This window comes from Lactuca sativa, chromosome 3 (assembly GCF_002870075.4).
Source record: "Lactuca sativa cultivar Salinas chromosome 3, Lsat_Salinas_v11, whole genome shotgun sequence".
In the NCBI taxonomy this organism is placed as follows: domain Eukaryota; kingdom Viridiplantae; phylum Streptophyta; class Magnoliopsida; order Asterales; family Asteraceae; genus Lactuca; species Lactuca sativa.
Window position 1 is genome coordinate 108,409,257 of NC_056625.2, and position 19,190 is coordinate 108,428,446.

General features: G+C 38.2%; 1 protein-coding gene across 1 annotated transcript; it reads left to right on the forward strand.

The window, feature by feature from the left end:
• Positions 1 to 1,499: 1,499 nt before the first annotated feature.
• LOC122197141 (uncharacterized) lies at positions 1,500 to 1,838 on the forward strand. The gene has a single exon (XM_042900633.1). It carries the CDS (start codon positions 1,500 to 1,502, stop codon positions 1,836 to 1,838), a length of 339 nt encoding a protein of 112 aa, XP_042756567.1.
• Positions 1,839 to 19,190: the final 17,352 nt, after the last annotated feature.

The window sequence follows — 19,190 nt, forward strand, 5'->3', positions numbered from 1 at the left end:
AAAATTGATGTTATTCAAAGTTTACCTTACCCGACCTGTGTTCGGGAAGTTTGTTTTTTTTAGGCCATGCAGGTTTCTACCAGAGATTAATCAAGGATTTTTCAAAGATAAAAAGACCAATGTGTTAACTCTTGCAAAAGGATGTTGATTTCGAGTTCAATGAGGCGTGCAAAGAGCTTTTGACAAGCTCAAAGAGTTGCTTACATCCGCCCGATCATGCAAGCTCCAAATTGGGATCTCCCCTTCGAGATCATGTGTGATGCAAGCAATTATGCTATTAGCGCTGTTTTGGGTCTAAAGAATGGAAGAGCCTCCCATGTGATCTACTATGCATCCAGGACACTAGACAATGCTCAAAGCAACTACTCTACTATAGAGAAGGAGCTGTTAGCCATAGTGTTCACCTTGGAGAAATTTAGACAATATCTGCTTGGTACTAAGGGCATTGTGTATTTGGATCACGCAGCTCTTAAGTACTTGATGACGAAGAAAGATGCAAAGCCTAGACTCATCCGATGGATTTTATTGTTACAAGAATTTGATTTGGAAATCCGGGACAAGAGTGGGTGTGAGAATCTTGTTGCCGATCACCTAAGCCGGATCTCTTCAAATGAAACTCATCTCCCTTTGCGGGACGAGTTTCCGGATGAGCATCTATTTTCCCTTACTCAATATATTCCTTGGTATGCCGATATCGTTAACTTTTTGGTCACAAAAGGGTATCCCGACACATTCACACGTGCTCAAAAAGACAAGTTGAAAAGTGATGCGAAATATTATGTGTGGGATGAGCCTTATTTGTGGAAACATTGTCCCAATCAAATCATTAGGCGATGTGTGCCCCAACAAGAGCACCAATCCTTTTGCAATTTTGTCATGAATATGCTTGTGGGGGACACTTTGAACCTAGCTGGACCTTGAGAAAGGTCCTTGAGTGTGGACTATTTTAACCAACCATGTCACGCGACTGTTACTTGTTTTGCAAAAGTTGTGAACGGTGCCAAAGGACGGGGAACATGTCACAAAACAATCAAATGCCAAAAAAAAATCCAATCCTTGTTTGTGAAATTTTTGATGTATGGGTGATTGATTTCATGGGCCAATTCCCTGTTTCATTTGGCAACGTTTACATCTTGCTCGCGGTTGACTATGTTTCTAAGTGGGTTGAAGCCAAATCCACAAGATCGGATGATGCCAAAACAATTATCGACTTTCGAAAATATAATGTCTTTGTGAGGGTTGGTGTGCCTAGGACTTTGATTAGTGATAGGGGGACACACTTTTGCAACAAAATGATGGGGGCTTTATTGAAGAAGTACAACGTGACCCACCGTGTTTCAACATCCTACAACCCTTAAACGAATGGTCAAGCGGATGTTTCGAATCGTGAAGTGAAGAGTATTCTTGAGAAAATGGTAAATCCCTCAAGAAAAGACTAGAGTTCAAGGCTTGATGATGCCTTGTGGGCCTATCGGACCACGTACAAGACCCTGATAGGAATGTCTCCATCTAGGTTGGTTTTTGGAAAACGATGTCAAATTCCCGTGGAATTGGAACACCGTGCAATTTGGGCGGTAAAACAATGCAACTTTAACATTGATGAGGTGGAAAGGCATAAGAAGCTTCAACTTCAAGAGTTAGAGGAGTTGAGAAATGACTCCTATGAAAACTCAAGAATTTACAAGGAGAGGACAAATCTTTTCCATGACAAGTCCATTAACCGCAAGAATTTCGAACCGGGACATAGTATATTGCTTTTCCATTCGCGATTCAAATTATTTCCTGGAAAGTTGAGGTCAAGATGGATAGGTCCGTTTGTTGTGTTAAAAAGTCTTTGAGCACGGAGCGGTTGAAATCCAAAGTGAAGAAATGGGGCAAATCTTTAAAGTCAATGGGCATCGTTTGAAACCTTTCTATGAAGGTTTTGACGCAAATGTCCTAGATGTCATCCAATTGGATGCCTCGGTGTACTGAAATCAAAAGGGAAACACGTCTCGCCAAAGACGTTAAAGAGGGGCATTTTTGGAAAACTTAAAGTTTTCATCTTTTCTAGTTCTGAAAAATGTTGTAGATAGACCATTTTTTCATTTATCATCTCTTCTTCTTCCTTCCTTCTTGCGGTAAAAGAATGTTGGATTTGAAGACCCAGTGTTCGTATTGGTCAAAGAGAGCAAATTGAGAAAAATGGAAACATAACTCACGTGGACCGCGTGTACTCCAGATCCCGTCCGCGTTAATAAACAAATGGTCTGTGTGTGGTCTCCTTAGGTGTTTGCGTCTATCATCAGAAAATAGAAGAGTTTCAAGCCTATTCACGCGGACTGCGTGTACTCGCAAATCCGTCCGCGTGTTTATTAGAATGGACCACGTGACCTCTTTGAAATTGTCCGCGTGCGATGAAGGAAAAACAGAAGAATTTCGGGTTTATTCACGCGGACCGTGTGTACTCGCGTCCGCGTCCACATGTGTTGTTGACCAGCGTTGACTCGCTTTTAACCAGGTTTGACCGTGATTTTTAACTAATAAACACCACCAGCCGGCCCTTCTACCCTTCTTCTTCTCCATTCTTCTCCCGTTAACCTCCATTAGAGCACCTCCTTCTCCACCACTAAAACTCAGTTTCCTGTCAAACCGCTGGTCGGATTCCGCTAGACCACTTCCATTCTTCACCAATTTCCCAACTCTACAAACCCCAAAAAAACCGGTCCGATATGTTGCTGTAACTCCGGGCGCCACCACCACTCAACCGCCACTTTTCGGCTGTTTTCGGGCCAACTCCGACCACGTATCGCGATTCCGACACCGCCATTATGCTCCCCTTTGACAAGGGTACAAACCCCACCAAAAATATCTCTCAAATCTCACCGGAAAATTTTGCTAGAATTTCAAGCCATTGTCGGATTCCTCGGGTTTTCGCAATAAAGTTCTTCTCACGGGATATTCAAAAAAGCTTAAAGTTTGGGGTGGAGAGTTGCAAAATCTTCAAATCCCGAATTTTTGTGCGCAAATTTTGAACTTTCATTAAAAAAACGGGTACTTTCTTTCCTTTATTTTAATTGATCAATATGCATGTCTCTGAACAACAATTCATATGCTATTGCATCAAATGAGTTTAGGAATTATTTCTTGCTTTGATTGTTGAGCTGCTTTAGAAGTCCATAGGGAGTCGGTTGGTGGTTTGGATTGAAATATCATTTGTTGAGATTGTAATTCGTGTAGTGGTTATGTTTCGTGCAGTTAGACCATGTCCACATCTAGGAAGTGCCCGACTTCCGCCCAAGTCAAGGCCCCCACCAGAGCATCAAAATGATGCACCCGACATTCCAAAATTTCAGGATGATAGGGCATTCGAAAATTACATAAAGAGCTTGCCTAGAAAAGTTGCATCCACCAAATTTATGTGCAAACCCATTCTTATATCATTATGGATTCTTGAAGGGGTCACCCAATTGTTTCATAACATTGGGTGGGAAAACCTTCTCAATCTCATGGTGCACACTTACGAGCTCCCCACTAGAGAGTTTCTTGCCGATTGCGGGTACGATAGCGAAAAGAGAAAAGTTGTATTCTAACTTCTAGGGGACCAAAGGTACATCGATTTTGCAACAATAAACGACATCTTGGGCTTGCCTTCTTCAAGCACATCCACAGTTTTTGACGTCTTACCTACTGAGTTCAATCATGAGACCTTTTGGATGGAAATCACCGTGGGTATCTTTTCGTGTGCCGTTCGGGATAAAGCAACCTCCATCATTCACCCGTGCCTCTGCATTGCCCATTGCATCTTGGGGTGTACGGTTTTTGCCCGCAAAGAAGCCGGCCAGGTCACCAAAAATGAGCTCTTCTTCCATTGGTGTATGACGCGGCGTGCAAACCCGCCAATCCCGGACTTTGCTTCGTTGTTTTTCCATAAATGCGCACTGATGAGAACCAAAGCGTCCGGTGATATTTGCATTGGGCGATTTGTCACCCTTTTGGCTCGCGGTCTTGACATCGAGCTCCCAGACGAATACCATCCTGTTGACAATAATAATCTTTTGGATGAGCATGCTCTCACAAACATCCACCACATCCGTCGCCGAAGCAGGAACAATTTCACATGGTATTGTCCTCAAGGAGTGGGATATCTTGTTCTCCCCAACCCTCGAGTCTCCTTTCGATTTGATCAAGCCACTCTGCAAGAAAGTTCTTCTGCCACTGTCATCATGTCAAAAGGTAAGGATCATTGATTCATTTCGCTCGTAATGATGGTTAATAATAGTCTTTTGTTATATATTTATATAGGATCCAAATCACTCGCTGATCTTGACACAATCATGTCTAAGGATCAGCCGACGATGAAAAAGAAGAAGAGCTCATCTTCTCTTCCTCCCAAAATATTGACTATTAACTTGACAAAAAAGACCCCAGGATCCTGGAAAAGGAAAACTATTGAGTTTGCAGGTTTATCTTTAGAGCCTTAGGGCTGAGGAAGCGCTCCATAAATTGGTCTTTTTCTCCCAAGCTGTAAGTTTTGGTTTTATTCTTATTCTATTTTTTATTCTACCTTTTGTTGACCTAGAATGTCTTTGTTTTAGGCCTTTAATCATGTTTCTATTGATCTAAGTATTTGAGTGGAGACGGATAAACAAGCCTGTTAGGGACATGAGAAAATGTGGAAAGCGACCAATGAAGATCTTTTTAGGAGAGTGGAGCTGCTCAGCAAGGAGAAGGCGGAGAAAGAGGAGGAGCACCTTCTCAAGATGGAGTAAGTGATCTCTGATGCAAAGGTCAATGTTGCAATAGCTATTTGGGAGGCCAAGATCCGTCTTGAGGAGGATCTGGAGAATGCAGGTTCCTGGGATATGGACGGTTGTCACGAGTTACTGACCAAATTGAATCGCAAGCCTATTACCGCCAATCATGATCCTGTATTGTGGCTGACCGAAGGAGGGGTGAAGAAGGGTGTGGCCGATGCTGACCAAACTAAGGTCTAGGTCTGCAAGAAATTAGATTAGGTAGTTTTTGTTTCTATTAGTAATATAAAAAAATTAATATTATGGTTGGGTTGGTACGCAACCGATTTTGAATGCAACAATTGTGTTTTCCTTTTATATGTCTCTCTTGATTTTTCTACACGACTGTTACGATATTAGGATCCTTAAATAACCAAGATTCCGGAAAACTTGATTCATGCACACAATCCTAAGACAAAATTTTCTTAGTGAATTATTTTTATTATACTTGAATTCTGATAACCAAATGGTTTTCGCTTAGGATCCTAAAAAGTTCTGGATCCTTAAACTTTACTTAGAGTTTTTTGAGAATAAGGATAGATGGAACTGATTGTCTTCAAGTTTTTCCTTAAGCCTTCATAATCTCTTCCATCTTAGAATTTGCTGATGATAAATCTCAACTTAGAAAAGAACTTAGGATCTTTGTTGACTTCTGATGATAAGGATCTTCATTGATGAAGATCTATACGGATGAGGATCCTGAATGATGAGGATCTATATAGACAAGGATCCCTAATCATTAGATCATATGGTGGAACTCCCTTCTTAGGATAACCTGTTTAGGTTATACACTTTGACAACATTCTTGGTTAATACCATAAATTCAACTAATAACATGTTATTGTTAAATACAGGGGAGGATCCCAAATTGTGACGTATCTTATGGGAAATATCCCTACTTATGATAACATGAAAAGGTTTTTATTCATGTGTATTTTTTGGGGAAAATCCCAACGTGTGATAACATGAAGATGTTATAAACTTTATTTAATTTTTTGGGGTAAGACCCAATTTCAGATAACATGAAAATGTTATTAACCTTAAGGGTTTTAACTTATGTTCAAAGATAAGAGGGTTGCTAAGCCACTGCATCATGAAATGATCCCCTTATTTGTATCCCATAGTTAGATATCGTGCGTTCAAGCGAGGGGTATATGTTGGATTAGATGTCTAAGTCCATAACTATTATTGGTATGTACTTGACCCGAGAGTAGCATGGTCCATTTGGGTTGCATATCATCACGACAATTTGTTAGGATGGTCTTTTGAGAGAAGAGGTTATACATGATTTATTAATATATTATAGGTTATAATATATTAATATGAAATCATATGAGTTGATTAGTATTGATCAAGAATTAATTTGGAATTAATTTAGTGATCAAAAGAGACTAATTAAATCTATGAGGACTAATTATGTTAATTAGTTACATTTATATGTATTGGGCTTATGATCCATGTTGGACCAAGTTTATGTATGGCTACATAAATAGTTAGGCCACATGAACCATGGATCATAAAACCATAGATATGGATTTGGCTTATACCCATGACCCTTGAAATCCAACATATAAAGACATGCTCTTAACCTAAAAAATGCCCACTTTTGTATTCTTGTAGTTGGTGGTGCTTTTGGGTGTACAGGAATTGTCTCTCAAGTTTCTCCTTTGTCCATGATGTGTTGTGATTTCACTTAAGGCTTCAACACAATTGGGGCTATGCTCTTTAACGCCAAATACATCAAGACTTCAAGATCCATCAAAAGGTACGTTATCCTAACTAGTATCTTATATGGTTTATGTCAGTTGCATGCTAGTTATAGGTTTAATACCTTGGAAACCATTTGCATGTATAATTAGTGAAAACATAGATCCAAGGTATTTAGGGTTGTATGTTCACCATAGGATGTTGTAGTACACTAAAACCCAACAGTGGTATCAGAGCCATGGGTTGTTTTCAATTATACTTGATGCAACTAGCTAAAAAAAGGAATTTTTGCTGTCTGGAGCGCAGACTCGACGAGTCCAATGTGTGACTCGACGAGTGCATGAACAAATTCATCCAACTCGTCGATTTTGTTCGTGCACCCAACGAGTTGGACCCCCTGACAGCATATATTCGTGTTTTTGGCCTATTTTGGATTAGAATCATTACCACAAAGTGTTTTTGTTCATAAAATTTATTTTTGCTATTATGGTAATGTTTATTTTCATCCAATAAAGGATAATTGTCAAAGTTTCAAGAGTTATGTTAATTTTTTTGTGATTAGCTCAGTTCTTGAAAATTGTTGATATGAATTGTCTTTACTTATGAGTTTGGTCTTGTTCATAGAAAACTTACTTGATTAAATTCCTAATCTTAGTTACTATAGGAAAATGTGAAATAGGTGCTAACCAATGAAATTACACTTTGTACCTTACCAAGTCGTTAGTGGAGCGTGTGTGGTTAACCGACACACTAACAAGGACTAGTAAGAGTGGCAAAGGGTGCCTTAAGTTTTTATCATAGATCGGTGGAGCGCGTGTGGTTAACCGGCACATCGCTTGGGTGTTCAAACTTAATGGTACCAAGTCCATTTGCATGGTTATTCACACCTTGTTTGTGATCCTCACCATCCCAGTCACAAACTTGAGAGGGAACAATTGAGATTTAAACATGCCATTGAAAAGTTCAATGAATCTCAAAAGATCTAGGAGTTTCAATCCAATTAAAACCCTATACCCTATAAGGTTTTCATGGTGGAAATTGGTGAATCGTCATTTACCTACCTTCAAATATTTTATAGCTTGGATTACGACATCCCTCTTCCAAGTTATAAAATAACGTGTTGGGTCCTAGCCTTAATATTTCATATTGGGTGTTATATTAAGGACTTAAATCAACTAAACTTGAATTTCTCCATAGATGTCTTGTTATGACAACTATGATCTTCCTTATCCTTTTAGATAAAGCTTTCCTAATGAAGATGATATCCCACATGGCAATCAAGGTGAAAAGATGAATTCCTTTGTTGTGTATTAATGGGACAGGAAATTATACTTCACTTCCTCCACCTCCTCGAATAATTCTCCCTGACCCACAAGTTCGAGGTCACTCAATCCCTGTTTGGCAAGCAAAGTTTATATGAGCTTACATCTTGGAGAATAAGTCACATATTGGCAAGCCGAGAGAGTTGGGTGTCAAAGTGTTAACGAAGTTGACTGTTGACTGGGTTCTTCAGTCACTTCCCAAGTCATATAGTGAGTTCTTTAAGGACTACTATGTGACACACCATGACATGGCCCTTAATGATCTTACATATTTGCTCGATGCAACTGAATCATCAATGATTTGGAGCAATGGTAAAGTAAATTTGATTAGAAGATCTACTTCCCATGCTTCCGTGGACATTGGTAATGGTAACATTGAAAGTCCAGACAAGCTTTCTCGTCACAATGGAAAGGGATTGGCCATGGTCAAGTCATTTGACCCAATGGTAAAGAGAAAGGCTAAGTCTGAGATAGTCTCGTGTACCATTTCCAAAGAGTCCATATGTTTCTATTGCCAAGAGAAGGGACATCGGTTGTGAAGCTGCCTAATTTACCTGAAAGATCATAAGGATGGTAAAGTCAAACAGTTTGACTCTACTTCAGGTAAAGTCCATTATCTAACTCTATGAAGTCTCTTTTGGAGATTCTTAATACATGATGTAAAGTAATTAAATTTTTATGTTTTGGAAGAATCAAAGGAAACCTGAAAAAGGGTATGCTGATTCTGATCGCGAAGATGGATTTCAATCGCATGGTTCGGTGATCAGAATTTTGGGCAGTTGCTTAAAGAGTTATGATAGATAACAACATGTTTTTCATATGTATTTGTATTGTAAGGATAAGTTTTTTTTTTCTGCAAGTTTTAAAATAAAAGAAAAATTTTGATTTTAAGCATCCTTACAATAGCATTTGTGCAAAATTGTTTTTTTATATGATTCCATTGATAGCAATATTGGAAAATGGATTTGATTCTTTCATTTGTGGTAGTGTCATAGTTTACCAAATAAGGAAAGATTCTCATCACCCAAGTTTCAGTTGGATAGAAACTTGCAATCGTGCAACTTGTATTATATGATAATTGAGAATTTTCTTTTTTGGGAAATTAAAACTAAGTCCTTGCTCACATGTGTGTGTGAGTCAAGTGAAGGACAAAGGACCAGGTACACTTGGTTGTGCGTTGGTCAAGTCCACCACAAGGAATGATAAGATTATTCATCATGATTTACTAGGGTTTAGTAAAGATGGTTATCCTTACAAGTTTAAGTGTAATTCTGAATCATTGGAAAGATTTCAATGTATGGCATAACGGATGAGAATAATCAAATTAGGCAAAAAGATAAAAGTTTCTCTAATCTGAAAAGATGGGAGAGTGCTTGAGTATCTTGTTTTATGATTATCTTAGTGATTATGAAACCATATCATAATTGATCCTATAAGTACATCTTAGTGCATTTGTATGGCTAAGAAGAGGAATCTTGAATTTGTGAAATGGTTAAATCAAGAAGATAAATCCTAGTTCGTCTCAAAGTCAAGTCTTAAAGTTATACTCCAAGATTGTAACTTGAGTGACATAATCTTAAGGAAGGTTTATAACACTTGTCAAATGTAGATTAAAATGCTTTCTGACTCTTGTGTATTTGAAATTGGTAAGTTGTGATGTTTTGGATAAAACAAAGACCAACTAAGACCAATTATGTGAAGTGTTTATCTTGACAAGAATCCGCACTAACTATTGAATATTTTTTTTTCTCAAGGAATGGTTCTTGACTAAGAGTATCTTATATATCAAGAGGTCGGTGGGAGTCTTAAAAGATCTTGAGATAGTTTCAACAACTAATCAAGAGTATGTTAATCACTAGCCCACGAATTAGATTTGTCATTAACCTTGTCTTGTGATTAGGGTTATGACAAATTACATGGATAGGATCACACACACCATAAAAATCCAAGTGTCATAAGGTTTCTCTCCGATTCATGAAAATGATGGCGAGGAAACGCTTTCACTAAGTAGGTTTTAAGTAGATAGCAATTGTTACATTTGGATTCTCAAAGTTATTAGTGGAGCGTGTGTGGTTAACCAGCACACTAACATGGACATGTGAGAATGGCAAAAGGTCTAAACATTATGATAATGACATCCCTCTTCACAATTGTTTAGACATACATGTGAGCTATTCAAGGAAAGGTGTATGATTTTGATAAAGTCTTATCAAAGCATCTCGTATCAGAAATCTGAACTCTGGTAAGAAAGTCAATAAAGTATTGATTTCAAGAAGTCCAACTGATTTCTGGATACATGTCAAAGTTAGTGGGAGCATAAGTGTTATGCTAATAATCATTATGTTAGTGGGATCTTGATTATTATGTTAAGTGTTGCAAGTTAGCAATGTTAATTATTGAAAACAAAAGTTTCAATTCGGGTTTGAAAAGTTGTTTTGCTATAATTAAGGGAGAGGAAATTATACTTCATTCCAATTCTAAAAGTTTAGATTGAGATTTTAATCAACTTTAGTCAAGGATATATATGAATGTTATGTTGGAATAGTTCAACATAAGGAAATTCTATATATGTTGCATTTGCAAATCAATTATGATTACGACATCCCTCTTCATAGTTTGAATTATTAGTACATAGCAAACACAATTTTTATAGAAAAATACTGGTAAAGTATCGTGTCTTTATGTAAGACATCATGAATCGTGTCCCATATGCTTCGGGTATAGGATCGATTACATGTGCTATAATATTCATCCATTCTAAACTTTCCAAATGCCTAGGACATTAAGAGGGAAAAAGGATTGGAACTGGATATGACTAAAAATGATTAAGCAATTGTCGAGGACAATACGAGGTTTACCAAAGATTGGTTACTCATGGACAATTGGAAGTATAGTGTAAACTTTGGAAAGGACCATATTGACATACTTTGAAAAAAGGCAACTCTTGTTCAGAAGTGATAGTCAAAATGGGAATATGGAAATGTTTCTATAAGTGGAAGTTGTCCTTTGAAAGATTAGAGAACTTAATGTAAGAAGGATGTTCAAAGGAATGTACTTTGAATGTGAGACTTCGTTTCCATGGAATTGCTCTTCATTGGAATACTTTGAAATGTCTATTGCCAAGTCTTTGTGACTTTTGTGCATAGTCATTTCAAGAGGATCATTACATGTAAGTTCTGAATCCAATAGATTTCAGTAAATGGCAAGATTTTTGGTATTCTTACATTTACGATAGGGATTTGGATTTGTGAAATAGCCATCATTGAACTATTATTCAATTAATCAATTTCACAAAAGAAAAGACCATAGGTAAAACATAGTGTGTATGCTTGGAGCAGGGGACAACTAGTGTTTTAATTCACGTAAAAAGTTGATAAATTTGAAACATTATACAATGAATAATGAGTAATAAATATGGTGCTTAGATAAAAGTTGTTTTATTTACTCTCAAAGAGTTTAGGGGACATATAGGATTAGTATGATTCTTGTGTTTCACTTTGTATTTTTGACTTTTCGGATAACTAGGTTATTCAAATCATCCACAATCGATCATACATTGGAAGTAGGTATGAATCCAGACTGTCGTGACTTTGGCTTGTAGATGTCTAAAGTGTTTAGACATAGCAAAAGTTGCTGCAACATTCATGAGTGCTCCTGGAATGAGATTCGGGTATTGGATTAAACCCACACTCATTGGAATCGCTTCATGGATTTTATCATGAATGATCATGAGACAATAATATATTATATTCTTCATACCTAGAGATATGAGTTGTTGACTATGAGTTGGTTATACATTGATTGTACGAAATCGCATCAGTAACTTGATGTTATAAAACGTGCCTTTGTGTATGATTCAACAAGTATTTAGTACAAGCATATGAGTCGAAGTTTATCCATTCCTCTTACCCTTGGCGGAATAAAAGTGATATGCGTGGGCCCCTCAATGATTTAGTGATGAAAAAACGTAAGTGCTCGGCCGGGACCAAACTAATTTGATTTGTTCAATTAGTCAGTCATCATAAATCGGAAATCGGGAAACAACACATGGACAAAGAGAATGATTATAATCCATGTCTCAGTGCATATGATATCTAGAATGGAGGAATATATGATTCCTTATCTAATGGACATGTCATTGATTTGTTTAGAGTTCGACAACGGCTTCTAAAGAGCTATGATTGCTAATCGGGTTTTGAAGTAATACTTACAATAATAGTTTTAGACTTATCCAAGTGGGAGACTGTTGGATTAGATGTTTAAGCCCATAACTATTGTTGTTATGTACTTTACCCGAGAGTAGCATGGTCCATTTGGGTTGCATATCATCAGGACAATTTGTTAGGATGGACTTTTGAGAGAAGAGGTTATATATGATTTATTAATATATTATAAGTTATAATATATTAATATGAAATCATATGAGTTGATTAGTGTTGATCAAGAATTAATTTGGTGATCAAAAGATACTAATTAAATATATGGGGAATAATTATGTTAATTAGTTACATTTATATGTATTGGGCTTATGATCCATGTTAGACTAAGTTTATGTATGGATACATAGAGAGTTGGGCCACATGAACCATGGATCATAAACCCATGGATATGGATTTGGCTTATACCCATGACTCGTGAAATCCAACATATAAATACATGCTCTTAACCTAAAAAATGCCCACTTGTGTAATCTTGTAGTTGGTGGTGTTTTTGGGTGCATAGGAATTCTCTCTCATGTTTCTCCTTTTTCCATGATGTGTTGTGATTCCACTTGAGGCTTCCACACTATTGGGGCTAAGCTCTTTAACGCCAAATACAACAAGACTTCAAGCTCTATCAAAAGGTATGTTATCCCAACTAGTATCTTATATGGTTTCTGTCAATTTCATGCTAGTTATAGGTTTATTACCTTGGAAACCATTTGCATGTATAATTAGCGAAAACATAGATCCAAGGTATTTAGGGTTGTATGTGCACCATAAGATGTTGTAGTACACTAAAACCCAACAGTATAAACCTTAGTTCGTGTGAAAGATGTAATTAACTCTTCAAACCTTAGAGGGGATTAAGTACCCTTAAGCATATGAGATATTATCAATCTCTAGCTTGTGTGTATGATAGTTTAAAGTTCATTTCGTTAATATAATGGAATTGTTCAAGTGTTAAGATCTTGAGATGTTCGAGTGTAAAGATCCTTGTGTTTCGGGATCTTCATCCTTGAGGGTGCTCTTGTTTCAGGATCATTGCTTATGGAGATCCTTAGATGTACATTGTTCTGCATAGAAAACGTTAGCTAGGGGTGGTCCCTCCGATGCTTAAGTTATTAACATATTCAAGGAGAAAATAAGTAATGATGAAAAGTTTAAGGTAAAGAACATGTACACCTTTGTTTTGTTGAAGATCAATTGATCCTTTTTACATATAGTATTCTTTGAGATGTATAGCATTCCAAGATCTTGGAAAAATGTCTCCTTCAAGTGTTGATAGCCAATACGCTCCTTTTCTTGCTTCAACATCTATGAGATATGGTCCTTCCCATTTAGGAGCTAATTTACTTGCATTGGGATCCTTGGTGTTTTGGAATGTTTTCCTTAATACCAAGTCTCCTATTTGGAATCTCTTGACTTTTATGCTCTTGTTGTAAGCCTTGGTGATCCTTTTTGATGAGCAGCAATGTGTATCTTGCCAGGATCTCATAGTTTATCAATGTTGTCAAGATCCTGGGCTAGGATCTTTTCATTGCTTTCTTGGTTTCGGAGATAATATCTTGTTGTCGGGATCACTACTTCGGTAGGGATCATTGCTTCGGTCCTAAACACCAAGGAGTAGGGGGTATGACCTGTGGCTACTTTGGAAGTGGTCCTATCTGGCCACAAGACGAAAAGAAGCTCTTCTACCCATCTTCCTTTCTTTTTATCGAGCCTTTTCTTCAAGTTGTTTACTATGATCTTATTACTAGAATCTCTTTGACCATTATCTTAGGGATAAACAGGAGTGGACATTATCATTTTGATTCCCCAACTCATGCAAAAAGTCTCTTGTCCTTTTTCTTACGAATTGGGATCCACTGTCGTATATGATTTCAGCCGGGTTCCTAAACGTGCTCAAGATATTACGTTTAATAAACGAGACTACCTTTTTGTCTCTTACCTGAATGAAGGCTTCAACTTCTATCCACTTCAATAAGTAATCAGTCATCGCCAACATGAGGACATTTCCTCCTGGAGCTATCGGTAATTTTCCCACTATATCCATTCCCCATTTCATGAATGGCAAACAGAGATATAATAGGATGTAAACATTCTACTGGTTGATGCAGGATCTTACTATGTCTTTGGCAAGCGTCACACTTTTGAGCTTGTAGAAAAGAATCTCTTTTCATGGTTAGCCAATAGTATCATATTCTCAATACCTTGGAGCATAAGGGTCTGCCCCCAATGTGATTACCACAGTCTCCTTCATGTATGTCCTTCAAAACTTCTGCAGCTTCAAGATCTTCCAAGCATCTTAGGTATGGACCTGTGTAACATCCCAAAATTCAAGGCCAAAAATTTCATTTTTAAATAAGTTATTATAAAACCAACAGTATAAGAAAACATCCATAATATCATGACATGTCAACACCAAGGTAGAAATAATCAAAACGTGTTACCATGAAATAATGTCAGAGTGTAATCCCAAAGATCTCATGTGCGAAAAACCATAGTGTGATGCGCTGCGAGTTCCCCCATCTTACCACATACCATACAACCACATAGCATACATACTGTTGGGTGTCCGACTTACCCTTCGGTCCTAACAACCGATCAGGGGGCTATTCCCCTCCTACTACCGCTATCACATAGAACATAACATACTGGCACATAGAACACGTCACGTAATATCAAGCCAGACAATTATCACAAAGACAATCATCTCAACTGTAATCAACTACTACTGGGTCAGCCTTGGTGCCTTAGACCCACTTCTACTAGAAGGTAACTCACCTCACAATGCTGAAGTCCCGTAAACATAACCCCCAGCTGCTGGATGACAGATTCCTGAACTGTCAATAACAAAGATCACCCAATTAATAATTGGGTTCCAACACATAACCATAAATACATACTTGGGGGTAAATACTACTTTACCGTTAACTTAGCTTTATTCAAGCACAATGCCCAATCTAAAGGCCCAAAAGTCAACTATGAGTCAAAGCCCAGCATATGGCCCAATTTTAGAAATTCGGCCCAAACCTTTATAAGGTCTTACCATAAGGCCCAACAATTTAATCCAGTCCAATATTCAACATTCTAATGGCCCAATATCACATAATCATAAAGGTGCAAACTATGGCCCATCTATTGCCCAATTTTCCAATTAGGGCCTAACTCCTCATATGGGCCTTACCTCAAAGCCCATTAATTATTCTAATCCATTTGCTTGATCTTGGATGGCCTATTAATAACCCAATCATCAAGGCCCAACAATAAACCCAAGTGAAATTAGGTTTTCTCATAAAATGACGATTAGTCACTTAACCCATTAAGGACTTAATCCATTAAGTCCATCACTCTTTTAAATAAATCATATGGTGTGATTGGGCTTAATATAGAATTCCATTCCAATGGCCCAAACGTGGGTCCCGATAAGTCCAAGCCCATAAATCCAATATTAGGGTTTTCTAAACCCTAATTAGGGTTTCCAACCCCATCTTAGCCCAATAGGCCCAATAACTAGATCATTTAATCAATTAAGGTTCATTAGGCCCATTAGGGTTTCACTTGGCCCATTAGTCACATGTTTGGGCTTTTAGGCCATTTAAGGCTTCATTGGGCCCATTAGTGTTTCATTGGGCCAATTAGGGTTCATTAGGCTATTAGGGTTTCAGTCCCTTGTCTAAACATCGAAACGAGTCACAAACAAAATAAGGCACACCACCACCCGACGCGGCGGCCGGTGGCGGCAGCCACCACCTCACGCATATTTCCAAAATAACACACACCAAAAAAACCACACACACACATAGCCACCCTTGTGGTGGCCAGTGGTGGTAGAGGGAGGCAGCCACCACCTCACGGTGGTGCTGGTGGCCTTTTCCATAGGTTTTCCATCCTAGCATCGCCCATACAACATTACTCCACTACACACATATAGTTACATCATTTTACACACACATACATGCGAGAAGTACACATAAAACAGCCACCACTAGCGGTGGCAGCCGACAACCGAAGCACAAGGCAGCCGCTCGGAGCTGTGGCAGAGGCAGTCGTGGCTGAAACGTCACACTAAAGAATGGAGAAGAAGAAACAACAGATCCAACATATGAACAGCAACAACAACAATAGAAAGAGAGAATGAGAGGAAAGGTGGCGAAGGGAGGATGGCGGCAAGTATGACATCAGTTTCACCGGTCTCCAACCGGTATAGCTTCATTCGACCTTTCTCAATGGTTATCCACGGTTAGACACATCATCCGGTAGTGGTGGTGACATCCCGATGGCGGAGTGGCGAATGGAATGGTGGCGATGGCTAGATGAGAAGGTGAGGGTGGCGGCTGATAAGAGGCCGCTAGGGTTAGGGTTGAAGCGGGAGGGGTGACGGGTTATATACCACGATCCCCCAAAGTTACTTCCATAATGCCGAATCTAGCCCCTCCATCCTGAAATCATCTCAAAATAAATCCTATATTTACCTTTTAAATCCCGACCTCGAAAATCCCATTCAAATCAAGCCCCATAAATTACCAAACACCCCCCATCTTTTAAAATCTTGACAATTCCGCTCCCCATGTTACCCCTTTTGCCCCCAATATCTTAATTATGACATATTCAACCCTTCTACCTCTTTTACTTTCAAATTAAATCCAAATAATTACCACAGAGCCCCTTGTCTACATAAATATTTACATCTAAGTCCGGAATTCACACTTTTAACCCCCAACTTCTAAAATTATGACAATTAGACCTTCGAGACCATACTTTGATATATAAATATTTATTTTAGGGATACTATTCATTCATTAATTTATCATTTATCTAATAAATAAATGAGGTGTTACAACCTGCCATAGACTTTTTATAGAGTTTACCTTGGATTATCACAAATCTTGAGACTCATATTCTGAATGCTCTTTCGCTTTTTTCTTTTATTGGGATCGTGCCATTTTGGAGATACTCCAATACAGGTTGGATCCATGATCGTGGACTTCTTAGAGGATCCTATTCGTCGGGATCCCTTTGAGGAGGGATCTGAGTGTTAGGATCTCCGATGGCCGCTACACTTTTTGGTTGTTCAAAATCGTTGGGTTTGTCGGGAAGGGATTCTATAGCTGGAGTTATTAAGTGGGTTATAGGGATCTTCATTTCTAGTGGGATCCTTAGGTAGGATCCTAAGTTTGCTAATGCATCTGCTTCTGTGTTTTCTTCCCTGGGAACTTGGGTTAGGCTAATGTTTTCAAAATCAGAGGCTAATTTTTTGAGGATCTCAAGGTATAATGCTAACCTTTCACCTTTCACTGCATAAGATCCATTGAAGTTACTGATTAATAATAAACCTTCAACAAATACCTGAAGATCCTTTATTTAAAGATCCTTAGCAAATTGTAGTCCCATGATGAGTGATTCACATTCTGCCTCGTTGTTGGTTGTGTTGAATTCGCAACTAACTTCTCGGGCTAGGATGTCCCCTTGTGGCGATTTTAGTATGATCCCTAGTCTGTTTTCTTTTTGGTTTGAAGCTCTGTTCATGAATAGTGTCCACTTTCCTAAGTGTTCATCTTCTAGGAGTTGTTTTGCTTCCGTGTCTACTTCCTTTTATAAGGCATCACTAAAGTCAAACATAAAGACTGTTAATGCTTGTGACTTTATGGTGGATCTTGGCTCATATTTGATGTCAAACATGCTTAACTTCACTGAATATTTTTCCATCCTTCCTAAAATCTCTAGTTTTCTCATCACATTCTTAATAGGATAATTATTTTTTCACATGTATTGTATATGTCTCAAAGTTATGTCTTAACTTAGTAGAAGCAGTTACTAATGCACAAATTAATTTTTCAAAATGAGAATACCTGGTCTTAGGATACATAAGACTCTTACTTACATAATATATGGGATGTTGGTCTTCATTAAGATCCTAGGCAAGGACTACACTTATCGCATTTGTGGATACTGAGAGGTAGAGGAGAAGTGGTTCTCCATTTATAGGCTTCACCACTAGTGGTGTGGAACTTCAGTATCTTTTTAGTTCCTGAAAAGCTTCTTCGTGTACTCCGATCCATTCAAACTTCTTATTTTTCTTTAAGATATCATAGAAGGGCTTACACCTTTTTGAGGATCTTGAAATAAACCTGTTGAGTGTTGCTCCTCTTCCGTTTAGCCTTTGGATGTGTTTTGTTGAAGACGAATATTTCAGCTTGATGATTTCTTTAATCTGCTCCGGGCTTGCTTGTATTCCTCTCGTGGTTACCATATACCCAAGGAACTTGCCCAACTTCATCCCAAAGTGGCATTTGAGTAGATTCAACTTCATGTTGTATTCGTCTAGAATGTCGAAGGATTCTTTGAGATCCCTAAGATGATCTTCAACTTTCATTGACTTCACCACCATGTCGTCAATATAGACCTCCATGGTGTCCCCCAGCTCGTCTTTGAACATCCGATTCACCAATCTTTGAAATGTTGCACCTGCATTTTTAAGACCAAAAGGCATTACAGTGTAATAGTATATACCTGTTGGTGTTATAAATGTTGTATCTTCTTGATCGGATGGTTCCATATGGATTCATTGGAATCCTACTGAAGCATCCATGAAGGTCAAGAGTTCATGGCTAGCAGTTGCATATATCATAGAGCCAATGTGTATTAGAGGGAAAGGTTCCTTAGGACAAGCCTTGTTATGATCCGTGTAGTCTACATATACTCGCCATTTGTCGTTCTTCTTGTGTACGACAGCTACATTAGTTAGCCATCTTGGGAACTTCACTTCCTTGATCATCCCTATCTTGAGGAACTTTTCCACTTCTTCTTAGATGATTTGATTCCTTATGGGTGTAAACTTCCTTCTCTTTTGGTGTATTTGTATGAAAGAATGACCAATATGAAGTTTGTGAGTGATAATACTCTTGTCTATATCTGTAATATCTTCGTGTTTCCATGTGAATGTCTTGCTTTTGGTTTGAAGGAAATCTAACAAGTCTTGCTCGATTTGCTCAGGTATTGAGGATCCTATAAGGACGTTGGCTTTAGGATCCTCGATACTCAGGGGCACTTCCTTCACATCTTGCTCCTTCGTTTCTAGAACATGTCGTGCCCCCTGCCTTAATTTCTATGCATGTTGGGGTTTGGTCTTAGGCTTCATAGAGGTTTTATAACATTCCTTTGATTCTTGTTGATCTCTCATG